Source organism: Ctenocephalides felis, unplaced genomic scaffold (genome assembly GCF_003426905.1).
Source record: "Ctenocephalides felis isolate EL2017-DRISC unplaced genomic scaffold, ASM342690v1 CF-g0.4_SCAFFOLD_01886, whole genome shotgun sequence".
Classification (NCBI taxonomy): Eukaryota; Metazoa; Arthropoda; class Insecta; order Siphonaptera; family Pulicidae; genus Ctenocephalides; species Ctenocephalides felis.
Window position 1 is genome coordinate 9,436,498 of NW_020538040.1, and position 19,905 is coordinate 9,456,402.

Here is a 19,905-nt window from a genome sequence, read left to right on the forward strand (position 1 = left end):
GTTATATATGAAGTCTTATAAACTCTTCAAGTCAATAAAAGGTAATATATATTTTTTATTATATCTTTATTTTTATCTAAACTCATTTTTCTGTTACAAAAAAGATATATAATTAATAATAATCGTACTTGCTTTTAACAGAAATGGTTTTAAAAAAACGTTCTTCATACTGTTTAAATTTAAAATTTTAAATTTTAAATTTTACCGCTTTTCAAGTGCCGCCATCTGCCCGCCATCTTTGTTCTCAATCAACAGGTTCTTCGTAAACTTTCCGAGACCTGTCACGAAAACGCACGAACGAGTCAGTGGAATTCTGTTTCGCCGTCATCGTGCTATCGTTATTTGTTATTTACAACATTCGAAGCAACAATAATGTCATGACAAGTCAATAATGTTCGATTTTAAATTAACAAAATGGAACTGTTGCACGTTCATTATTTTTTGTTATTTTATACGATGATGTTTGTGACAACACTTTCGACGGGTTACAAAACATGTGAGTTAAAAAATTTGAGTAAAATGTGTCAATAGAGGTTGGATTGTGGAAATTTCTAGTGAATAATTCATTGTTGGTTTTTGTGCTGTCAATATGTATAACTAGTTACTTGTAACTATCTGATCAAGAATTACTGAGTGGATTTTATATAAATATTATTTATCTAAATCCACCCGTCTTATAAATTTACCTCAACATCTTTTGAGGACTGTTTTCATGAAAATAATAGTATTTATCTTATTGGTACATATATGAAGATACATAATAAACTGCAAACTTTAATATTCATCTTGTGCACTGTTGTCAAATGTATACTCTTAATTTTACATTTATTCTTTGCATACAAAGTTCCTTCGAGCAATTGTTTTGAAGACAGCCCTCACATGTCAAAACCATGTAATTCTAAGGTTGTTCTTTTTAAAACCAAATTCTTTCGAACAACTAATATTTATTTGACTGTCAGCTCATAAATCTACTTGAAAACATTCATTGGGACTGTTTTGATAACAATAATAACACTTGTTCTATGTGTACATATATAGACATATCTAATAAGCTCTAAATTTCAATATACATCTTGTGCAATGTTGTCAAACATATATTCTTAATTTTATATTTATTTTTTCATACAAAGTTCCTTTCGAGCAAGTGTTTTGTGAAGACAATCCTCACTTGTCGAAACCAAGTTATCATGTAATTATAAGATTGTTGTTTTTAAAACCAAATTTTTTCAAGCAACTATTATTTCTCTGACTGCTGGCTCATAAATTTACCAGAAAACATTCATTGAGGCTGTTTCGATAACAATAATAACACTTGTTCTATGTGTACATATATAGACATATCTAATAAGCTCTAAATTTCAATATACATCTTGTGCAATGTTGTCAAATATATATTCTTAATTTTATATTTATTTTTTCATACAAAGTTCCTTTCGAGCAAGTGTTTTGTGAAGACAGTCCTCACTTGTCGAAACCAAGTTATCATATAATTATAAGATTGTTGTTTTTAAAACCAAATTTTTTCGAGCAACTATTATTTCTCTGACTGCTGGCTCATAAATTTACCAGAAAACATTCATTGAGGCTGTTTCGATAACAATAATAACGCTTGTTTTATGTGTACATATATAGACATATCTAATAAGCTCTAAATTTCAATATACATCTTGTGCAATGTTGTCAAATATATATTCTTAATTTTATATTTATTTTTTCATACAAAGTTCCTTTCAAGCAAGTGTTTTGTGAAGACAGTCCTCACTTGTCGAAACCAGGTTATCGTGTAATTATAAGATTGTTCTTTTTAAAACCAAATTTTTTCGAGCAACTATTATTTCTCTGACTGCTGGCTCATAAATTTACCTAAAAACATCTATTGAGACTGTTTTAATAACAGTAAATGCACTTGCTTTATGTGTACATTTATTAACATATATTATAAGCTGTAATTTGCAATATTCATCTTGTGCAATGTTGTCAAATCTAAATTTCTAATTCTACATCTATTCTTTTGAGCAACTATTTTGTAAACCTAGTCCTTACTTACCAAAATTATTTTATAATGTTCTAAATTTAGTCTTTTGAGCAACCATTATTTATCTGTCCGCTGACATATAAATTTACCTGAAAACATTTATTTAGACTGTTTTAACAATAATAACACTTATTCTATGTGTACATGTATGTTCAATACATTACACACCGTAAATTTCAATATACGTGGTCTGTTCAAAAAGTACCCGGAATTACTAATAATTAAATTTCGCGGGTCTGGAGTGTCTGATTGTCAAAATTTTTTTTTATTGTGTTGGTATACATGCCCCTAAAGTATGATGAAATTTTCAGCTATATTCACTGTTTACTTTGTCTGTGGTAGTCGCTAAGGTTCGACGTGTTTTTCTGAGCTCGGCGATTTTTACAATGGAAGAATTGAAAAGTCAAAGAATTTGTATTAAATTTTGCGTAAAAAATGAAATAAAGTGTTGCAAAGTGCAAAAATTCACCAGATATGGCTCCGTGTGACTTTTTCCTATTCCCAAAGTTGAAGCGACCCATGAAAGGACGGCGGTTTTCCTCGATTGAAGAAAATCGCTGAGAGTGCTCAAGGACATATCAAAAAGTGAATATCAAGGGTGCTTCGAAAATTGGAAAAAACGCTGGCATAAGTGTATTATATCTGGGGGGGACTACTTTGAAGGGGACCACATTAATGTAGACGAATAAATAAATATAAATAAATAAAAAACGAAAATTCCGGGTACTTTTTGAACAGACCACGTACATCCTGTGCACTGTTTTCAAATGTACATTTCTACTTCAACATCTATTCTTTCGAGAAACTATTTTGCAAATCTAGTCTCTACTTCTCAAAACAAAGCATGATGTAATTCTTAATTTATTCCTTCTAAACCAAATTCTTTCGAGCAACTATTATTTATCTGACTGCTGACTTAAAAATTTACCTGAAGACATTTATTAAGATTGTTTTTATAACAATAGTTGCATTTGTCTTATGTGTACATATACTAACATATATTATAAGCTTTAAATTGCAATATTCATCTTGTGCAATGTTTTCAAATGCATATTTGTAATTCTACATCTATTCTTTCGAGCAACTGTTTTGTAAACCTAGACTCTACTTCTCGAAACTAAGTTATGATGTACATAATTGTAAATTAATTTCTTCTAAACCAAATTCTTTTGAGCAACTATTGTTTATCTGTCTGTCGGCTTTGGCCTGGAATTTACCTGAAAACATTTGTTGAAACTGTTTTGATAACAATAATAGCACTTGCTCTATGTGTACATATATAAACATATCTAATAAACTATAAATTTCAATATACATCCTGTATATATTTTAATTAGGCACTGTTGTCAAATGTATATTACTAATTCTACATCTATTCTTTCTAAACAAAATTCCTCTGAGCACAAATGTTTATAAACACAGTCGCACCTGTGTTTTGCAAACACAGTTCATACTTCTCAAAGCTGAAGTATGATGTCATTCTACGTTATTCTTTCTAAACAATATTGTTTCGAGCAAATGTTTTGTAAACACAGTCCATGCTTCTTAAAACTATATTATGATGTCATTCTACATTTATTTGTTCTAAACAAAATGGTTATGATCGAAGTGTTTTGTAATCATAATATTCACATCTCAAAATCAAATAATGATGTAATTATAAATTTATTTTTTGGGATCCAAAGTCTTTCGATCAAACATTTTGTAAACTAACACTATATATAAGATAATATACTATATATGTATATATATATATATATATATATATATATATATATATATATATTAATTATGCCCTGATAATTAATTACTATTTTTTTTTTTTGCATAAGAGGTTTACAAATTGGAAGTCTTATTCTTGATGGTACTTGAGAATTCCCAAATACTCTTTTATATTTATATAATATAAATCTCCAAATCATTGTAGATATATCAAGACTTTGTGAAACTTATTAATTATATATCAATGATTTGTTGACAAATACTTGAATTTTAATTAAAAAGTATATATGTATACATACTTATATATATATATATATATATATATATATATATGTATATATGTATACATACTTATATATATATATATATATATATATAATATATATATATATATATATATATATATATATATATATATATAAGGTATATAATTATAACAAAGGAAGTTTTTCATACAAGCATCTATCCCATTATGAAAAAGATTATTATATTTTATTAAGTCTTGTATATGTTTTGATTTTCATAAGACTTTTATATATGTTTATATAAGTTTTAATTACATTCTTATTCATTGGATAAAACATGCATACAGCCCTAATTTTTTACCTGTCTATCACAGACCCTACTTAGTAATCTAGTATTTCCTCGATATTTATTTGGATGGATGTTTGTATAAAGAAGATATACATATAAACTTATATATATATATATATATATATATATATATATATATAAAGTTGTTCTTGGACATTCATCCAATAAACAATTTTAGTGAAGAAAAATGTCTTTATTGTAGTATCAAAGGTTTCGGGTCTTGATTTGGTACATCTTTGGTGCATACAAATAGTTTAAAGAAAAACACAGAAACAACACAAACATTTTTCTAACAAATTCAAAACAAATATGTCTCGACGATAAGAGATCTTTTAAATCTTTTCATTTATTTTATTTTTATAATTTAATATTTATTATAAAATTATTGTCTTGAAACTTGTTATATTAATTGGTGTATCATATTTTTTTTTCTGTGATTTATTTGAACTATTTGTATGCACTGAAGATGGTCAAATTAGGAACTGAAGTGTTTGATACTGCAATAGACATTTTTCTTCACTAAAATTATTTCATTATTGGATGGATGTTCAAGAACAACTGTATATATATATATATATATATATATATATATATATATATTTTCTGTGTCGTAGATGTGATCATACTGCTCCAAAACTGCTTGACCAATTTTTATGAAATTATGTTTTCATTTGAAGAATTGGCTAACATCTTTTAATACTTTCATATCTCAAACATTTGTTTTAATTTTTTTGATCATTTTATTTTATTTTATTATAGTGCCTATTTAAATTTAAAAAAAACTAAAATTTTATCCTCCTACCACAAACCCTTATTTTTAGTGAACTAGAATTTCGTAATTTTAGTAATAGAATCAATTATTATCCTGCTTTTAGTTAGTGAATGTTTTTCACTAAATTTCTGTTAAGTATTTCATGAGATTATTAAAAAACTTAATCTTTTTTCAATAAACAATTTAATAATTAAGGATTTTTCGGTCTTGCACTTTTTTTAAAGTTTTTGGACTAATTTCTTTTATTCTATTTTTTTGCAATGAGTATTTAAAAAATATATACTGCCCTAAATTTTCACCACAAATATTTATTTTGATATCATTTTAAAAATTAAATTATATTTCACCCTACCTACAGTTAGTAAAATAGAAATTAGTAATATAGAAATAATTTATATATACATGTATGTATATAAGTATGTATGTATATATGTATATAAATCAATGTTATTACAAATTCACGGTGCATAACCGATTGGCGTTTATGTAAATAACAAATTTATGTATATATACACACACACATATATATATATATATGACCGCCTCAGGAATTTAGTATATCAAATTAATTGCTCTAATTGCGAACTCTTTTATATTGGAGAAACTAGCCAAAACCTGAGTAAACGCCTTAATCAACACAAAAATAATTCAAAAAATCCTAAGCAGTTTAAAACAATGTTAACTGAGCATATTAAAAATTTAAATCATAATATCGATTTCTTTAACCCTAAAATTTTACATTTTGAAGAGAATACAATTAAAAGAAGATTCGCTGAGGGGTTGTTTTACAATTACATAACGACAGAGTATAAAAACGCTTTGACATACGGCCCTTAACGACGAACACGTGGTTTCTTAATAGCGTGTCAAAATTCCTTAAAAAATAACAAAATCCCATCGCCTTTAAATTTTCCAAAAATATCAACACATGCTAAAAACTGCTTTGAGAAAAATGTGACATTTATATCTAAACTCCGAAGAGTAAATACATAGTTTCGACAACTTGCTAAGTTATCATGATTATTAGTGTGTTTTACCATTTGTGATGTTTGTGTTAAAAAATATATATCTTATCAATGTGCACATACTCATACCATGGATTAATAATGGTTTCATATGCTATATTAGAATACAAAATTGTAAGTGTTTTATTACTATTATTATTATTATTGTTTTTCCTTGAAATTTCCTTTCATATAATTTATTTAGTTTTAATTTTTATAGTTAACTTGATTACCACTGAATGATGGCTAAGATGCTAGCCGAAACGTATGGATTTTAAATAAATAAATTTTTAAAAAAAACTCATACTATTTTTATTGATGTTACGCCCGAATATTAAACTCAAATTAAACATATATATCAACATCAAATTCAAGACTATTCAAAAATATCACTCCTGGGCTGAAAAAAGGATTATTGACTTCATACACTAGTTATCATATAATTTTCTTAAAAACCTACAATACACTCTACGAACCATGGATCCACATCGTCATATCAAACCATTAGTCCCTCAAGTACACAAGAACAGACAAGAAACCTTCAATACACGTGATGACCAATCGTTTTATGAATTTATCAGGCGCAACTACGGGATCTATATATATTCACAATTTAAAGCAGTTTCTAAATTAAATTCAAAAATCATTGTAAACACTAATAAACATGTCTTCTTATTAAGATGTCGAAAAGAAAAAATAATACCAAACTTTTACAAAATCAATGTAAAAAAATTCAAACCTATTTCTAATAAGTCACAGGATAATACAGTAGAAAATCTTAGCTTAAAATTTATTTCTTTAACGATAGAAAGTTGCATTAAAAATATACACAACTTCAGGAATACCATCGCAAAAATTACCAATTGGCTGTTTCGTACAGTTGAGTCCGAAATTGTTAACGATTTTCTCCACTTCGAAAATATTAAAAACAATAAACATTCCATTAACCTAAAACAATCTTACAAAAATAAATTTAACAAATTATTACAAAATAAAATAGAACATAGTAAAATAACTTTAGATGAAAACGTCATCAACAAATGGCTAAAAAACTTCTCATCCATTGAGATCCCAGATAGACTTCGATACATTTTTGCATTAGGCCCCAATTTTGCTGTTCCCAACTGTCCTAACAATTTTAATTTCATTAAATTACTCTCGAACTTAGAAAATGGTTTACAACAAATTAAAGATCCTAAACTGAAATCTCATACCAGAACTCTTTTTTGCAAAAAATTTATTTCGTACATCAATTCTCTCAATATAAAAAATTCGAATTATACTGACATTCTTAGAGATCTCAAAAGCTGTAAATTATTTTTAAAAGACCATCCTAATATAATTGTTACAAGAGCAGACAAAGGAAACGTCACAGTTATACTTGACAAAGAGGACTATTTACAAAAAATTACCGAATCACTCTCGGACGCCAGTACCTACACGACCATAAACAACGACCCAACCGAACACATCAACCGCTCCTGTCATAAACTTCTAGACAAATTAGTTACCAATAAACAAATCACAAAAGATACAGCTACAAACTTAAAAAATTTACACCCATACTTTCCAAGATTATACGGCCTTCCTAAAATACACAAAACAAACCTACCTTATAGACCGATTGTTTCAGACATAAATTCTCCACTATACAAATTATCCAAGTACATTAGTAATATCTTAACAACAATAACAAAACAGTCCCCATATTACATTAAAAATTCCTTCGAGCTTGTAAAACTTCTTAATAATATTTCCATTCCCAATAATTATAAACTAATTAGCCTAGACGTTATATCCCTATTTACAAATGTCCCACTAGACTTAATACTAGACGCCATCACCAGCAGATGGAGTGAAATTAGCCTTCACACCACATTATCCTTACATTGGTTTAGAGAAATCATCAAATTCATTGTCTCTAACACCTATTTTGAATTTAATGGATCATTTTATTACCAAATTTTTGGCACCCCAATGGGATCTCCCGCATCTCCGTCTTTAGTAGAAATTTCCTTACAATTAGTAGAAAACAAAATTTTTAATAATTATAATAAACAAATCTTTTATTACCGATATGTAGACGATATCATTACTTGTATTCCAGAAGAAGACATTAACATATTTACTGATAATTTTAACAATTTTAATAAAAAACTTCAGTTTACCGTAGAATTAGAGACAATGAATTCGATTAGCTTTCTAGACATCCGACTAATACGTACAAATGACCACCGACTAATTACTAACTGGTACCAGAAACCAACTAGCTCCGGACGATACATAAATTACCACTCATACCACCCTCTTAAAATGAAAATAGCGACAATAATAAATTTAACAGACCACGCCATATTACTATCTGACAAAAACTTCTGGGACACGAACATTGACCTGGTTATAAACACACTGAAAAACAACTCATATCCTACGAACATAATCAACTCGGTCATAAATAACAGACGCAGTTACATTTTTAACAAACAAAAAGACCTCACAGACCATAAAAACCGCTTAGACTTAGAATCATATACTGGTGTCATTTGCCTACCGTACATAAAAGATTTATATTTCTCGTGGAAAAAACTATTTCAACAATGTGGCATTCTGTTGGTATGTAATTGTGATGCAACCCTTAGTTCAATTTTTACACAAATGAAATCTAAGTTCAATTTTGACCGCCTCAGGAATTTAGTATATCAAATTAATTGCTCTAATTGCGAACTCTTTTATATTGGAGAAACTAGCCAAAACCTGAGTAAACGCCTTAATCAACACAAAAATAATTCAAAAAATCCTAAGCAGTTTAAAACAATGTTAACTGAGCATATTAAAAATTTAAATCATAATATCGATTTCTTTAACCCTAAAATTTTACATTTTGAAGAGAATACAATTAAAAGAAGATTCGCTGAGGGGTTGTTTTTACAATTACATAACGACAGAGTCATAAATAAACGCTTTGACAATACGGCCCTTAACGAAACGAACACGTGGTTTCTTAATAGCGTGTCAAAATTCCTTAAAAAATAACAAAATCCCATCGCCTTTTAAATTTTCCAAAAAATATCAACACATGCTAAAAACTGCTTTGAGAAAAATGTGACATTTATATCCTAAACTCCGAAGAGTAAATACATAGTTTCGACAACTTGCTAAGTTATCATGATTATTAGTGTGTTTTACCATTTGTGATGTTTGTGTTAAAAAATATATATCTTATCAATGTGCACATACTCATACCATGGATTAATAATGGTTTCATATGCTATATTAGGATACAAAATTGTAAGTGTTTTATTACTATTATTATTATTATTGTTTTTCCTTGAAATTTCCTTTCATATAATTTATTTAGTTTTAATTTTTATAGTTAACTTGATTACCACTGAATGATGGCTAAGATGCTAGCCGAAACGTATGGATTTTAAATAAATAAATTTTTAAAAAAAACTCATACTATTTTTATTGATGTTACGCCCGAATATTAAACTCAAATTAAACATATATATCAACATCAAATTCAAGACTATTCAAAAATATATATATATATATATATATATATATATATAACTGGCAAATGTTGATTAAACAAGTTTGTGTCAACTTTTGCAATGAAATAATTCTTCATGAATGCGAAAACATTTTTATTTATAGTTGCAATAGCGCTAATAATAGATTAATAGCACTCTTATTGCAAGAAATGTTATTTATGTCAATTGTATAATTTATGAATTTTACAAAATGTAAATTTTATTCTTCGCGGTACTTGAAAATATTGATAAAAAATCTCAATTACAAAAATTCATATGAATCATATATTATTTGATTAGATTAGAATGATAAGGTGGCTTAGATTATAATCAAATGACATAGATTTATAAAGAATTTGTGATTGATTTTTATGAAAATTGTTTAGAATATAATTATTCAAATATTTAACATTAACATAATTAAATTTTCACAAAATTTATCAGTCTGTGATAGTTTCTGATTACAATAAATTGCCAGAAATTATCTGAAAAATTTGATTAGGTCGCAATACAATTTTCTTCAATAATCTTATCATAAATAGACAAGCCAACTTATTTTGACTAATTATTAATTTGGACCTTGTTAATGATAAAGTAGTTTATTCTAATCATTACATTGATCAGTCATGCATTGACACTCACCTTGAAAATAAGTACTCATCGATTCAAAGTGATGGGTACATTTTTATCTTTCTCTAAATAAATATACAGTAAAAATCCCGTTAAGACGACTTCATAGGGAAGGGATCAAAATGCGTATTATGCGGGATAAAAAAAATGATTTAAGCTAGTTGTAAGTAGCTTTTTGCCTTAAGGCAAGTTTTATGAACTTCCGGATACGTATACATAACCAACTTAATCAGTAGAAACTGAGATTTAGGTAATGTGTTCAAATTTTTATTTTGAAAGTGAAGATTTCGTTTTTCTTAAAATATAACCGATGCGATTTTCAATTGATGTTTTTCAAACGTACTTATGTAATATATATAATTGCATAATTTAAATTAATTTGTTTAAGACATTCCATTTCATCCATTTTGGATTCTTAATATTTTTAACATTTAATTCTAAATATTACGGATTCTAAATACGGATTCCAATTATTATTTAACAATTAAGTATGGCCCTCAACTGTAATCAGTAGCTATCAACGAAACATGGAACATATACACATTTTCTGATTAGAGTCACTTAAGCACGGAGTCAATTCGAAACTTTGACGAATTTTTATAATTCATCCACTTATCGTAGGTCTATAATATTTTTTAGATGTTATTTCAGACTAAGATATAATTGTCAAAATTTTATCAAAGAAAAAATTTCACATTTAATCTTCAAACTAATCAACGCGTTGGCCAATCAATATCTTTAGAACAGTTTTTGAATTTTTACAATTGATTTAAAATTGTGCAGGGTAAAATGGCGTATTACGCGGGAAATTGTATCAAGTATGATCGTCTTAACGGGGTTGTAACGTATATGATTTTATTATTCTGAATTAAGTTTTGGTTTTTGAAAATCAAATTTATCACTTCATTTTTAATTGTTTTTACGTTTCGGAGATATGGGATGCCCCTTTCTATTAAATTTTATTTAAAATAAACAAAAAGAAATTATGCATTAATAAACTTATTAATTATTTAAAAATTGAAAGAATTCACTTTTTCACCTTCGGAAAATTAACATTTAAAAAAAAATTAAACACTTATTTGAAATTAAATAAAATGTACTTTATATAAAAATTATAATTAATTATTTATTTTGAGCGACAGGTGTCTATACTGATCGATAAAAAATTCTAAATTAAATCTTCTAATTTCTTTTAACTAATAAATTTTGAATTCAATATGAAAGGATCAGTCTTGTAAAATAAATTTATAAATGTATCTGATTCTTCTTCGTGAAATTTCATTATTGAATGGATGCCCAAAAACATTTTTTCGTATATCTTTCATCATCTGAAAAAACCTCACACTTTATATATATATATATATATATATATATATATATATATATATATATTACAATTTTATTCAATATTATATAAATTAATATCTTTCATTTTCAGTTAAGGAAACTGATGTGTGCTCTGCACAAAGGCACAGAATATTTCTGGGCAAGCGGCATGAATCATCTGCCATCGTCAGTGTTACAGATCTAAATGAAAATAACAGACATTGCAATTTTACTATCGAAGCTTCTAAACATAGTAATGGCATTTATGTTGTAATACAGAAATTATCTTTAAGAAGATCAGAAGCGACTGGAATATGTTTAGACTATTTACTGGTAATTGAATTTTAATATTATAAGACTGCTAAATAAATAATGCATTCAAAAACTAATCTCTACCATTGCCTAGTGGAGTACTTAATTTGGAAATATTTTATTTTATATTTTAAGTATATAGAATTAAATGAATTAATTTTTGAAGGTGCTTTAATATTTGACATATCTATAACACAGAATATATTTGTTATAAGAGAAATTTCTTGAAAATGTACTCTCATATCAGATTTAGATGTATAATAACTACCTAATGGTAATATTTATTTTTTATTTAGATTCGCACTCCAAAAGGTGTTGTTCGTAGAACTTGTGGAGAGTACCAAGTAGGAAAGACTCCTCTTGAGAGCTTTGTTATTGCAGAAAATACTTTATTTGTACAGATAGAATATTATGCAGAGAAGCTTCTAGCACCTGGTGAATCTATAGAAGTATCGCTGGTGTTTACTTCTTATTTCAATGGTGAGTTAATAACATTTAGGATTCTATATTATGAATTCATTGCTTTGGATTTTTGATAATTATAATTAACTACTTTATTGAAGTTGCATACTTCTAATTTGCATAATAGAACATTACTTCTCTATGGCAATATTTTCATTGAACTGAAAACTGTTGTAAATAATTCTACTTCTATTGCCCAAGAAAATTATTTCTACTATTTTGATGTATCTGTAATAAAAATATATCTCAACAAAAGTGCTAAATATAAACTTATCATATAAAGTTTATGCATTAATAATTTACAAGTTGAGATATCACAGTAGATTAAGGTACTTGTGAAATGTGGGTTAAGTAGTATAAATTAATCAAGTTAAACTTATTGAATTGGTCGAGCAATATATGTAACATATTACATATCTTATTACCACAATAATGCAAATGCTAAATATGTCAGTCGCAGGGTCCAAGTCTAATTAAATTACTTTCACACTAATATGAAAATAAGTCCAAAGCACTGGTAGCAATTTTTGCAATATTTTGATGTTGTCTAGTTCTAAAAATAACAGTTAAAAAATATGTATTTGATCATACATTTATAACTACAACTGCTTTCTTAACAAAGTCTAATTTCAAATCAATTTGGAAAAAATGTGTTTTGAGGACAAGTTAATATTATATGAAAACTATAGAAACCAGAATTTTTCTATACTTTTTTTTCCTAACTGTTATATCTAAAAAAGAAAAACTATTTGTAAGTTTGGCATTTTGCCTTCAGACAAATTGCTTGTACTTTCTTATATTTGTAAGTAATCAATCAACCTAATCCATAATAATCGGAATTCAACTATTTATTTCGAAATTAAAAATATTGCTTTCACTAAATACTGATCTGTGCGATTTTAATATATGTCAAATAAACTTATAATATCTGTAATTACTTTTTTTCTATATATTGAGTATGATTTAGGCAAGGCTCATTATTCCAAAATTTAAAGGCCTATAATATTTTCAAATGTTTGTAAAGACCTTCACCACTGTTGTTATGTAAAGTTTCATCAAAATCATTTCAACATTTAATTACGGCGAAATGTCCTGGCTGATCTTCACCAAAAACTAATCAGCATGATTCCCAACTGATATCTTATGATTTTCTATTTTCAAAGTCGGTTTAGGATTTTTGGCGAAAAGTTGGACGAAAAATTTAACACTTATGTGTTAATTCAGAAAATTAATAAAGAAACTGCTCAGCCTATCGTGTATTAACTAATAAGTGCGAGTCTTTATCGAGTTTCATCAAATGACTTTTAAATTTTTGAAGCCGGTTCAGTCGTTCTCGAGAAAGAGTTGGCGAAAGGTCAAAAATCGGTTAATAGACACACACTTTTTTCAATTTTGGTTTCAAACGATTCAGAATGACTTCAAGCGTCGTCAAAACACCTGTAATTGTATTAATGAAATTAATCACCAACACAAATGTTTAACCCTTTCACTACGAGTGTCGTCTATAGATTTATCACGAGATAAATTATTGTGATTTCTAATTCGTCATTGTAGTTTTTAGTTTTTTAGAAATGTAAATTTATAATTATAACTACAATTATTGGAAAATCTTAAAATATTTTGTTGGGCGTCTTGCTGGCTCGTACAGCAGTGTCAGTCCCGCGGAAAGCTTTCTCGTAGCGAACCTAGCAATTCGGATCTTCTCCTCGGGAAGTTTATAATGATCAGGTGCAATGATCTGCATTAATCACACAAAGATTATTCAATAAAATAAGATAAAAGTGCATTCTCGAAATACGTTTGCGTCAATTCAACACACACTGATTAATAACTTATCTAAAAATACATATTTGTATATCCAAATGTAAAAGTGTATTCCGACCGAAATATTTAATTGGCGTTATCGTTCAATCTCAGGTATATGTACTTTGCTATTATCAAATCAAATCGTTATTGCATGGTAGTTTATAAATAGATAACTTATCACACATGTGTACTAATTGCTTAAATCTTGTAGATTTTACAGATAACATTTTCCAAACAAATCGCCGGTGATTGCAAAATTGACGTAATGAATTACCCATTCAATTCAACGTTTTACTACATTTGTACTTCGATTTGCGTCGTTTGGTTTTGCGTTTTTTAACTTTCCGTAGAGTAAGTAATAGTAATGGGCCGAAAATCGAAAATGAAAATTTTTGCATTTCTTCACGTTTTAAAGGTTTCTGAACATTTTAGCATAACTCAGAAAAAATGGATGTGCGTGCGTGTGTGTGTGTGTTTTGTGTTCTCATTTTTTGTTCACGTTTTCGGGCTCACGGATCAACCGATTTGAATGGTTCAACAAACATTCTAATTCAATTGGTAGGGAGATATGCTGATTAGTCTTTGGCAAAGGCAGGGCCTGCCGAAAATACAGAGCTAAATGTGCAAAAAATGGCAGTTTTTGAGAGAACTAAGCGTCCGATCTGAAAGATTCAAAAAACTTTCTGCTTGTTTTAACAAAATAACTGCTTTTGAAAAAAAATTCAATTTTTTTTCCAAAAAAATGTTTTTTCCATTTTTTTTTTTATATATCGAAAATAATTCAGATTTTAATTTTAATTCTGACTGAAGTTCTAAAACTTACATATTTTAAATAAATAATTTTAACTTTGCAATTCAGTTTATATATTTTTTATAAATATTAGACAATGTTTCAGTATTTATAATAATCTATTTGAAAACATTTAATATTCCTCGAATATTTTGTTATGGTACGGGAAGTTATAGCATTTGCCTTAAAGCACGATGCCATACACCACTAGTTTTTTTGGAAGTTGATGGAGACTGACAAATTAATTTCTATAAAACCTGTAATTAGAATTTAATGTTTTATCTTTTTGCTACGAGAATGTTTGCATAGAAGTGATACTGCTGAGCAAGCCTGTCAAAGTATTTGCTATATAAATAATTTCAAATTTTCTAATCATTATAGTTAAAAATGTATTTACAATTTTAAATTGACATCTAAAATACTGAAAACCACAATCAAAAATTAGAAATCACAATATTTAACTCACAATCAGAGGCACATTGTGTATGTCATCTATAAGAACACTTGTAGCAAAAGGATTGAACATTTGTGTATGTGATTAATTTTATTGATGCAATTACAGATATATAATGAGTTTGTTTGAAGAATAATTTGACTTTATTTTTGAAATAACAGCTGAAAATTTTATCTAACTAGCTAAATCGCAGTTCTTATGAAGTCGTTTGTTTATACATATTGTAAAGTTGATACAACTTACCTTAAAACAAAATGCCACTTACACCTAGTTGTCCCAGATTTGATAGTTTTTTGACAAGAACAATAAAAAAATGTATATTGAATCTTAAACAATATACTCTTAGATTCATTTGAACTTCTATAATATTTATTTATTTATTAAATTGTTTGTAACATTTTTTTTCTGGTTCAGGATTGGATTCTATTTTTGATATCTATCTCAATAATTTCTGAAATAAAATTTGTTACATTTATTGAAGAAAGTATGTCTTCTATAAATGTATGATTTTTCTGAACTTATAGCGTGGAGGCTTCAAAATAATGTGAGAAAAAATATCACTTTTTATTTTTAGATATCAGACATTGGTTGAAAATGTTTATTATATATATATATATCCATTTGTCATTTAGAATTTTACCTAGCATAAGATAATATGATAATTACATAAATAATATATGAAAGTGGAGAGGAAAGAAATTTTTTAGTGTAATATCATTACAATTGAGAAAGCTTAAATTATTTACTTGAGTGACTACAAATATGATATCAAGTAATAAAGTAAATTATTGATACATACATGAGCATGAAACATACAGGAAAATAAATTCTTACTTAATTCCATATAATACTCAGTTCACAGACCTGCCTTAAGGCAGTACTACTATTATTATTTATTTTTATACCAGTTTTAATACCAATAAACCCTAATTCATAATCTTCTTTATTTATAATTAAACATTTTTCTTTACAGATTGTAGTAAGGCAGGAGCGAATGCTAAACCATGCATTCCTGAAAGAAATGAAGGTTGTATATATGGCCGATTTTGGGAGGACAACATTGTAAATTGTCCATCTCAAGACTGCCTTGATGAAGATGGCTGTGAGCATCTTAGTGAACTGTAAGTTTTTTTATATTAGCTTAGCTTGACTGTTAATTGTTGTAACAAATTAGTTAGTTAATTATTGTAACTAATTGTTGAAATATTTAATTTTACAACAAAAATCAATTTATTGGACATTAAGTCTAAAGTAAAATCAAAATACAAATGCAATAAGAAAATCTTGATAGTAATAGTTAAAGATATTATGAGGATGATATAAGAATTGATATGGTGTCTTCATTTTGAGCTTTCTGAAATTTCTCTCTATCATTTTATTTATTATTCTACAAATCTTAATGTAGTTGCAATACATAAGTCCAACATTTGAAATCAGTCCATAAATAATTAAGGTACTTTAAATTAATCACAAGTAATTTTTATTAATTCATTATGATTTTGGAATTGTTAAGGCTTCGAATACACCTTAATGCTGCCTTTGTTGTTATCACTTTATAGAAAATTAATTAGTGCACTTTTAAATACTCGTGTGCAATGTAATTATTAGAAGAATGAAAAAAAACATAGACATAACTATAAATTTTATTAAATATTTGAGTAACTTGTGTGAGCTAAATTTCTTAAGATGTTTTTAGTTAGCAAATTATTACTTAATGTAAATCTTTAATTTAGAGCTACCTTATAAAAAATCATTAACTAGTTAATGGTTGGATATTCTTGAGAAAAATTGTTACTTTTTCATTTGATTCAACTATATTTTTTATTCCTGGTACTAATTACAATAAACTTACTTGATATGCAGTTTTAGTATGATATATTTTGCAACATACAACACACAACCTTACATTGCATTTTGGACACTAGTATTTTGGCTCCTTCTGAATTTTTTACGACTTGCATTTTTCTATGTTTTGACATAGTTTGTTGACCAAATTGTTTCTTTTTTGGTTAGCACTATTTTTTTTCCTTTTTTCCTTTTTTTTTTTTTTTTTTGTAAATCTTCATAGTACAAATAAATGTTAAACAACTATATCAAATGTATCAGTGACTGTTGAAGTATTTTAATTTCATTAGTTTTAATTCACTCATTTATTAATCTGATCATTTCAGAGATGACATTGACTACATCCAGCCAGCACCTATAACATTAGGAGCAGTGACCACGATTCTTCTGCTTCTACTTCTGTTCACAACATGTTTATGGGCTTGTAGAAAGCACCACGTCTGTTGTTGGGGACCATTTTGTCATCCAGATGTTTCATCATCAAGGCAAAGAGCTAGTGACCCAGATGATATAAATGATGTTAATACTGCAGTACTACCTAGTGCACCTACAATTGAAGTTGTAATTATCAAATAATATTCTTGATGTTCAAAAAATTGCAATTTCTAATATTTGTAATTTACAGATTGTACATCCACCTGTGTTTGAAATGGCTGAAGATGCATCTCCGCAAGTACCATCACATGTTGACCCTGATAAAGATCCTCCTCCGTCCTATGAATCTCTATTTCCTAATTAAAGTTGGAAAAAAAATTATTGATACGAAATTAACATCTGTGTACTTTGCACACAGAAGTTAATGTGATATTAAGGTGTATCATAAGTAATATGAATTGACCTTATGTAAGTACTTTATTATATGTATATATGCATAAATATGTATATATACATATTGTTGATTTTTTGGATAGCTATTAGTAATTACGATTGTTGAACTGCCTAACTAACAGCCTCCTTTATTACTTACTTCAATTTTTTTATTTATTTAAAATCTATTCAATTATTTTATTCAATGGTTTGAGGATATGGGATGTACCCTTTATCAAGAACTATTGATAAGAAAAATATATATATATATATATATATATATATATACATATATTTTCGAATTTCTTTGCTCCCAGGCTTAAATGCTTCCAAATTGACAAAAAAAAAATCCCTAGAAGTTTTAGCTTTTAATATTAACTTTCAGATAGTGCGCAATTCAATCAAAGCTTTGTAGGAATAGCATGGAAAAAATTTTGAAAATTTCAAGAATGTTTTTTAGGTATAACTTAGCAACAAATGAATTAAAAGTGGCAATTTGTGTCATCTTCTATTGAAAATTCGAGGTTCTGAAAAACAGGTTTTTTATAATTGGTTTTGTAGAGCGTCAAATTTTGAATAAAACTCATTCATTTGTTCGCTAAGTTATATCTAAAAGACATTTTAGAAATTTTTAAAATGTCTATGTTTTAAGAGAACATGATAAAGATCTATTAGAGACACCTAATAAATAATTGGAAAAATGTAAACAAATAAATTTATTGAAGAAGACAAGAAGACTGTTAGTAAAGGAATTTAAACACATGTATATATATATGTATGTATATATATCTATATATATACTATATATCTATATATACATGTCTCAAATAACTATATTCTTTATTTTATGATAAGTTACCATTATATTTTATTTGAGTAAGGGATGTATTATTTTTTTTAAAAGCATGATACGTATTTTTGTTAAATACTCTAAAGTTGGTGCTTATACTATAATAAAGAATTTATATGAAATTAAGCAAATTAGAACAGTTTTTTATCTTAATGTTAGATGATGTATACATTTATATAGCAGTATGAAATTATATTAAATGATCATATATAGAATATTATTTTTTTATATATGACCATCAATATTATCTAAGCAATATATTAATTTTTAACCAGCAATGTTGATCAAATCAAGTAACTGATAAACATCCCTCTAATTATAGTTTAGTTAGTTGTTACATTTCATTATTTTATTTTTATATTTATATCAATTTAGTATATGATGGATTATTATCATAGTTGTGACATGAATGTACTTTAACTTAACAGTAAAAACAAAACCTGCCATTAATTTGAGACTGTTATGAAAATTTAGGTGATATGATGAGTATTAAAACAAAATTTGTAAATAAAGTAATTTATTTCTATATACTTACATATGCATGTAAATACTTAATGCAGTACCTCAATAATCATTGCATCATTAATTTTAGTGGACTTAATAGTAGCAAGGATTCGGAGCTTTGTGATATAAAAAAATTGATTCGTACCACAAACAAATGCTGCAATTCATTCCACTCTAAACATATAATGTAAAATACATACATTATATAAACATATTTTACATTGAATCACAAATATTTAACCCTTTACGCTCGGCTGTTTCCCGAGGGGACCACATAAGTATAGCTTATCACTCGGCAGTTTGTGTACACAATGGCTCAGTTCGCATTGAAGCGTCAAATAGAATAGATCAAGGATGAGCAACCCCCCTTCAAATATTTTCTCTGCGCCCGCCATGCATTTCCAAAGTAGAATTTTATTTATTTCATAAACTTTTTACCATTAATAAATTATAATTATA

General features: G+C 27.2%; 1 protein-coding gene across 1 annotated transcript; it reads left to right on the forward strand.

Annotated features, from left to right (window-relative positions):
- Window positions 1–343: 343 nt before the first annotated feature.
- Window positions 344–18,025, forward strand: LOC113377843. The gene is made up of 6 exons (XM_026618279.1): window positions 344–496; window positions 11,729–11,949; window positions 12,225–12,408; window positions 16,414–16,561; window positions 17,612–17,846; window positions 17,911–18,025. Exons 1-6 carry the CDS (start codon window positions 415–417, stop codon window positions 18,022–18,024), a joined length of 984 nt encoding a protein of 327 aa, XP_026474064.1. The 5' UTR covers window positions 344–414; the 3' UTR covers window position 18,025.
- Window positions 18,026–19,905: the final 1,880 nt, after the last annotated feature.

Coding starts and splice junctions, on each gene's coding strand:
- LOC113377843 (XM_026618279.1), top strand. CDS start 415: ATGGAACTGTTGCACGTTCATTATTTTTTGTTATTTTATACGATGATG. Junction 497..11,728: donor TTCGACGGGTTACAAAACAT/GTGAGTTAAAAA, acceptor TTTCATTTTCAG/TTAAGGAAACTGATGTGTGC. Junction 16,562..17,611: donor TGTGAGCATCTTAGTGAACT/GTAAGTTTTTTT, acceptor TGATCATTTCAG/AGATGACATTGACTACATCC.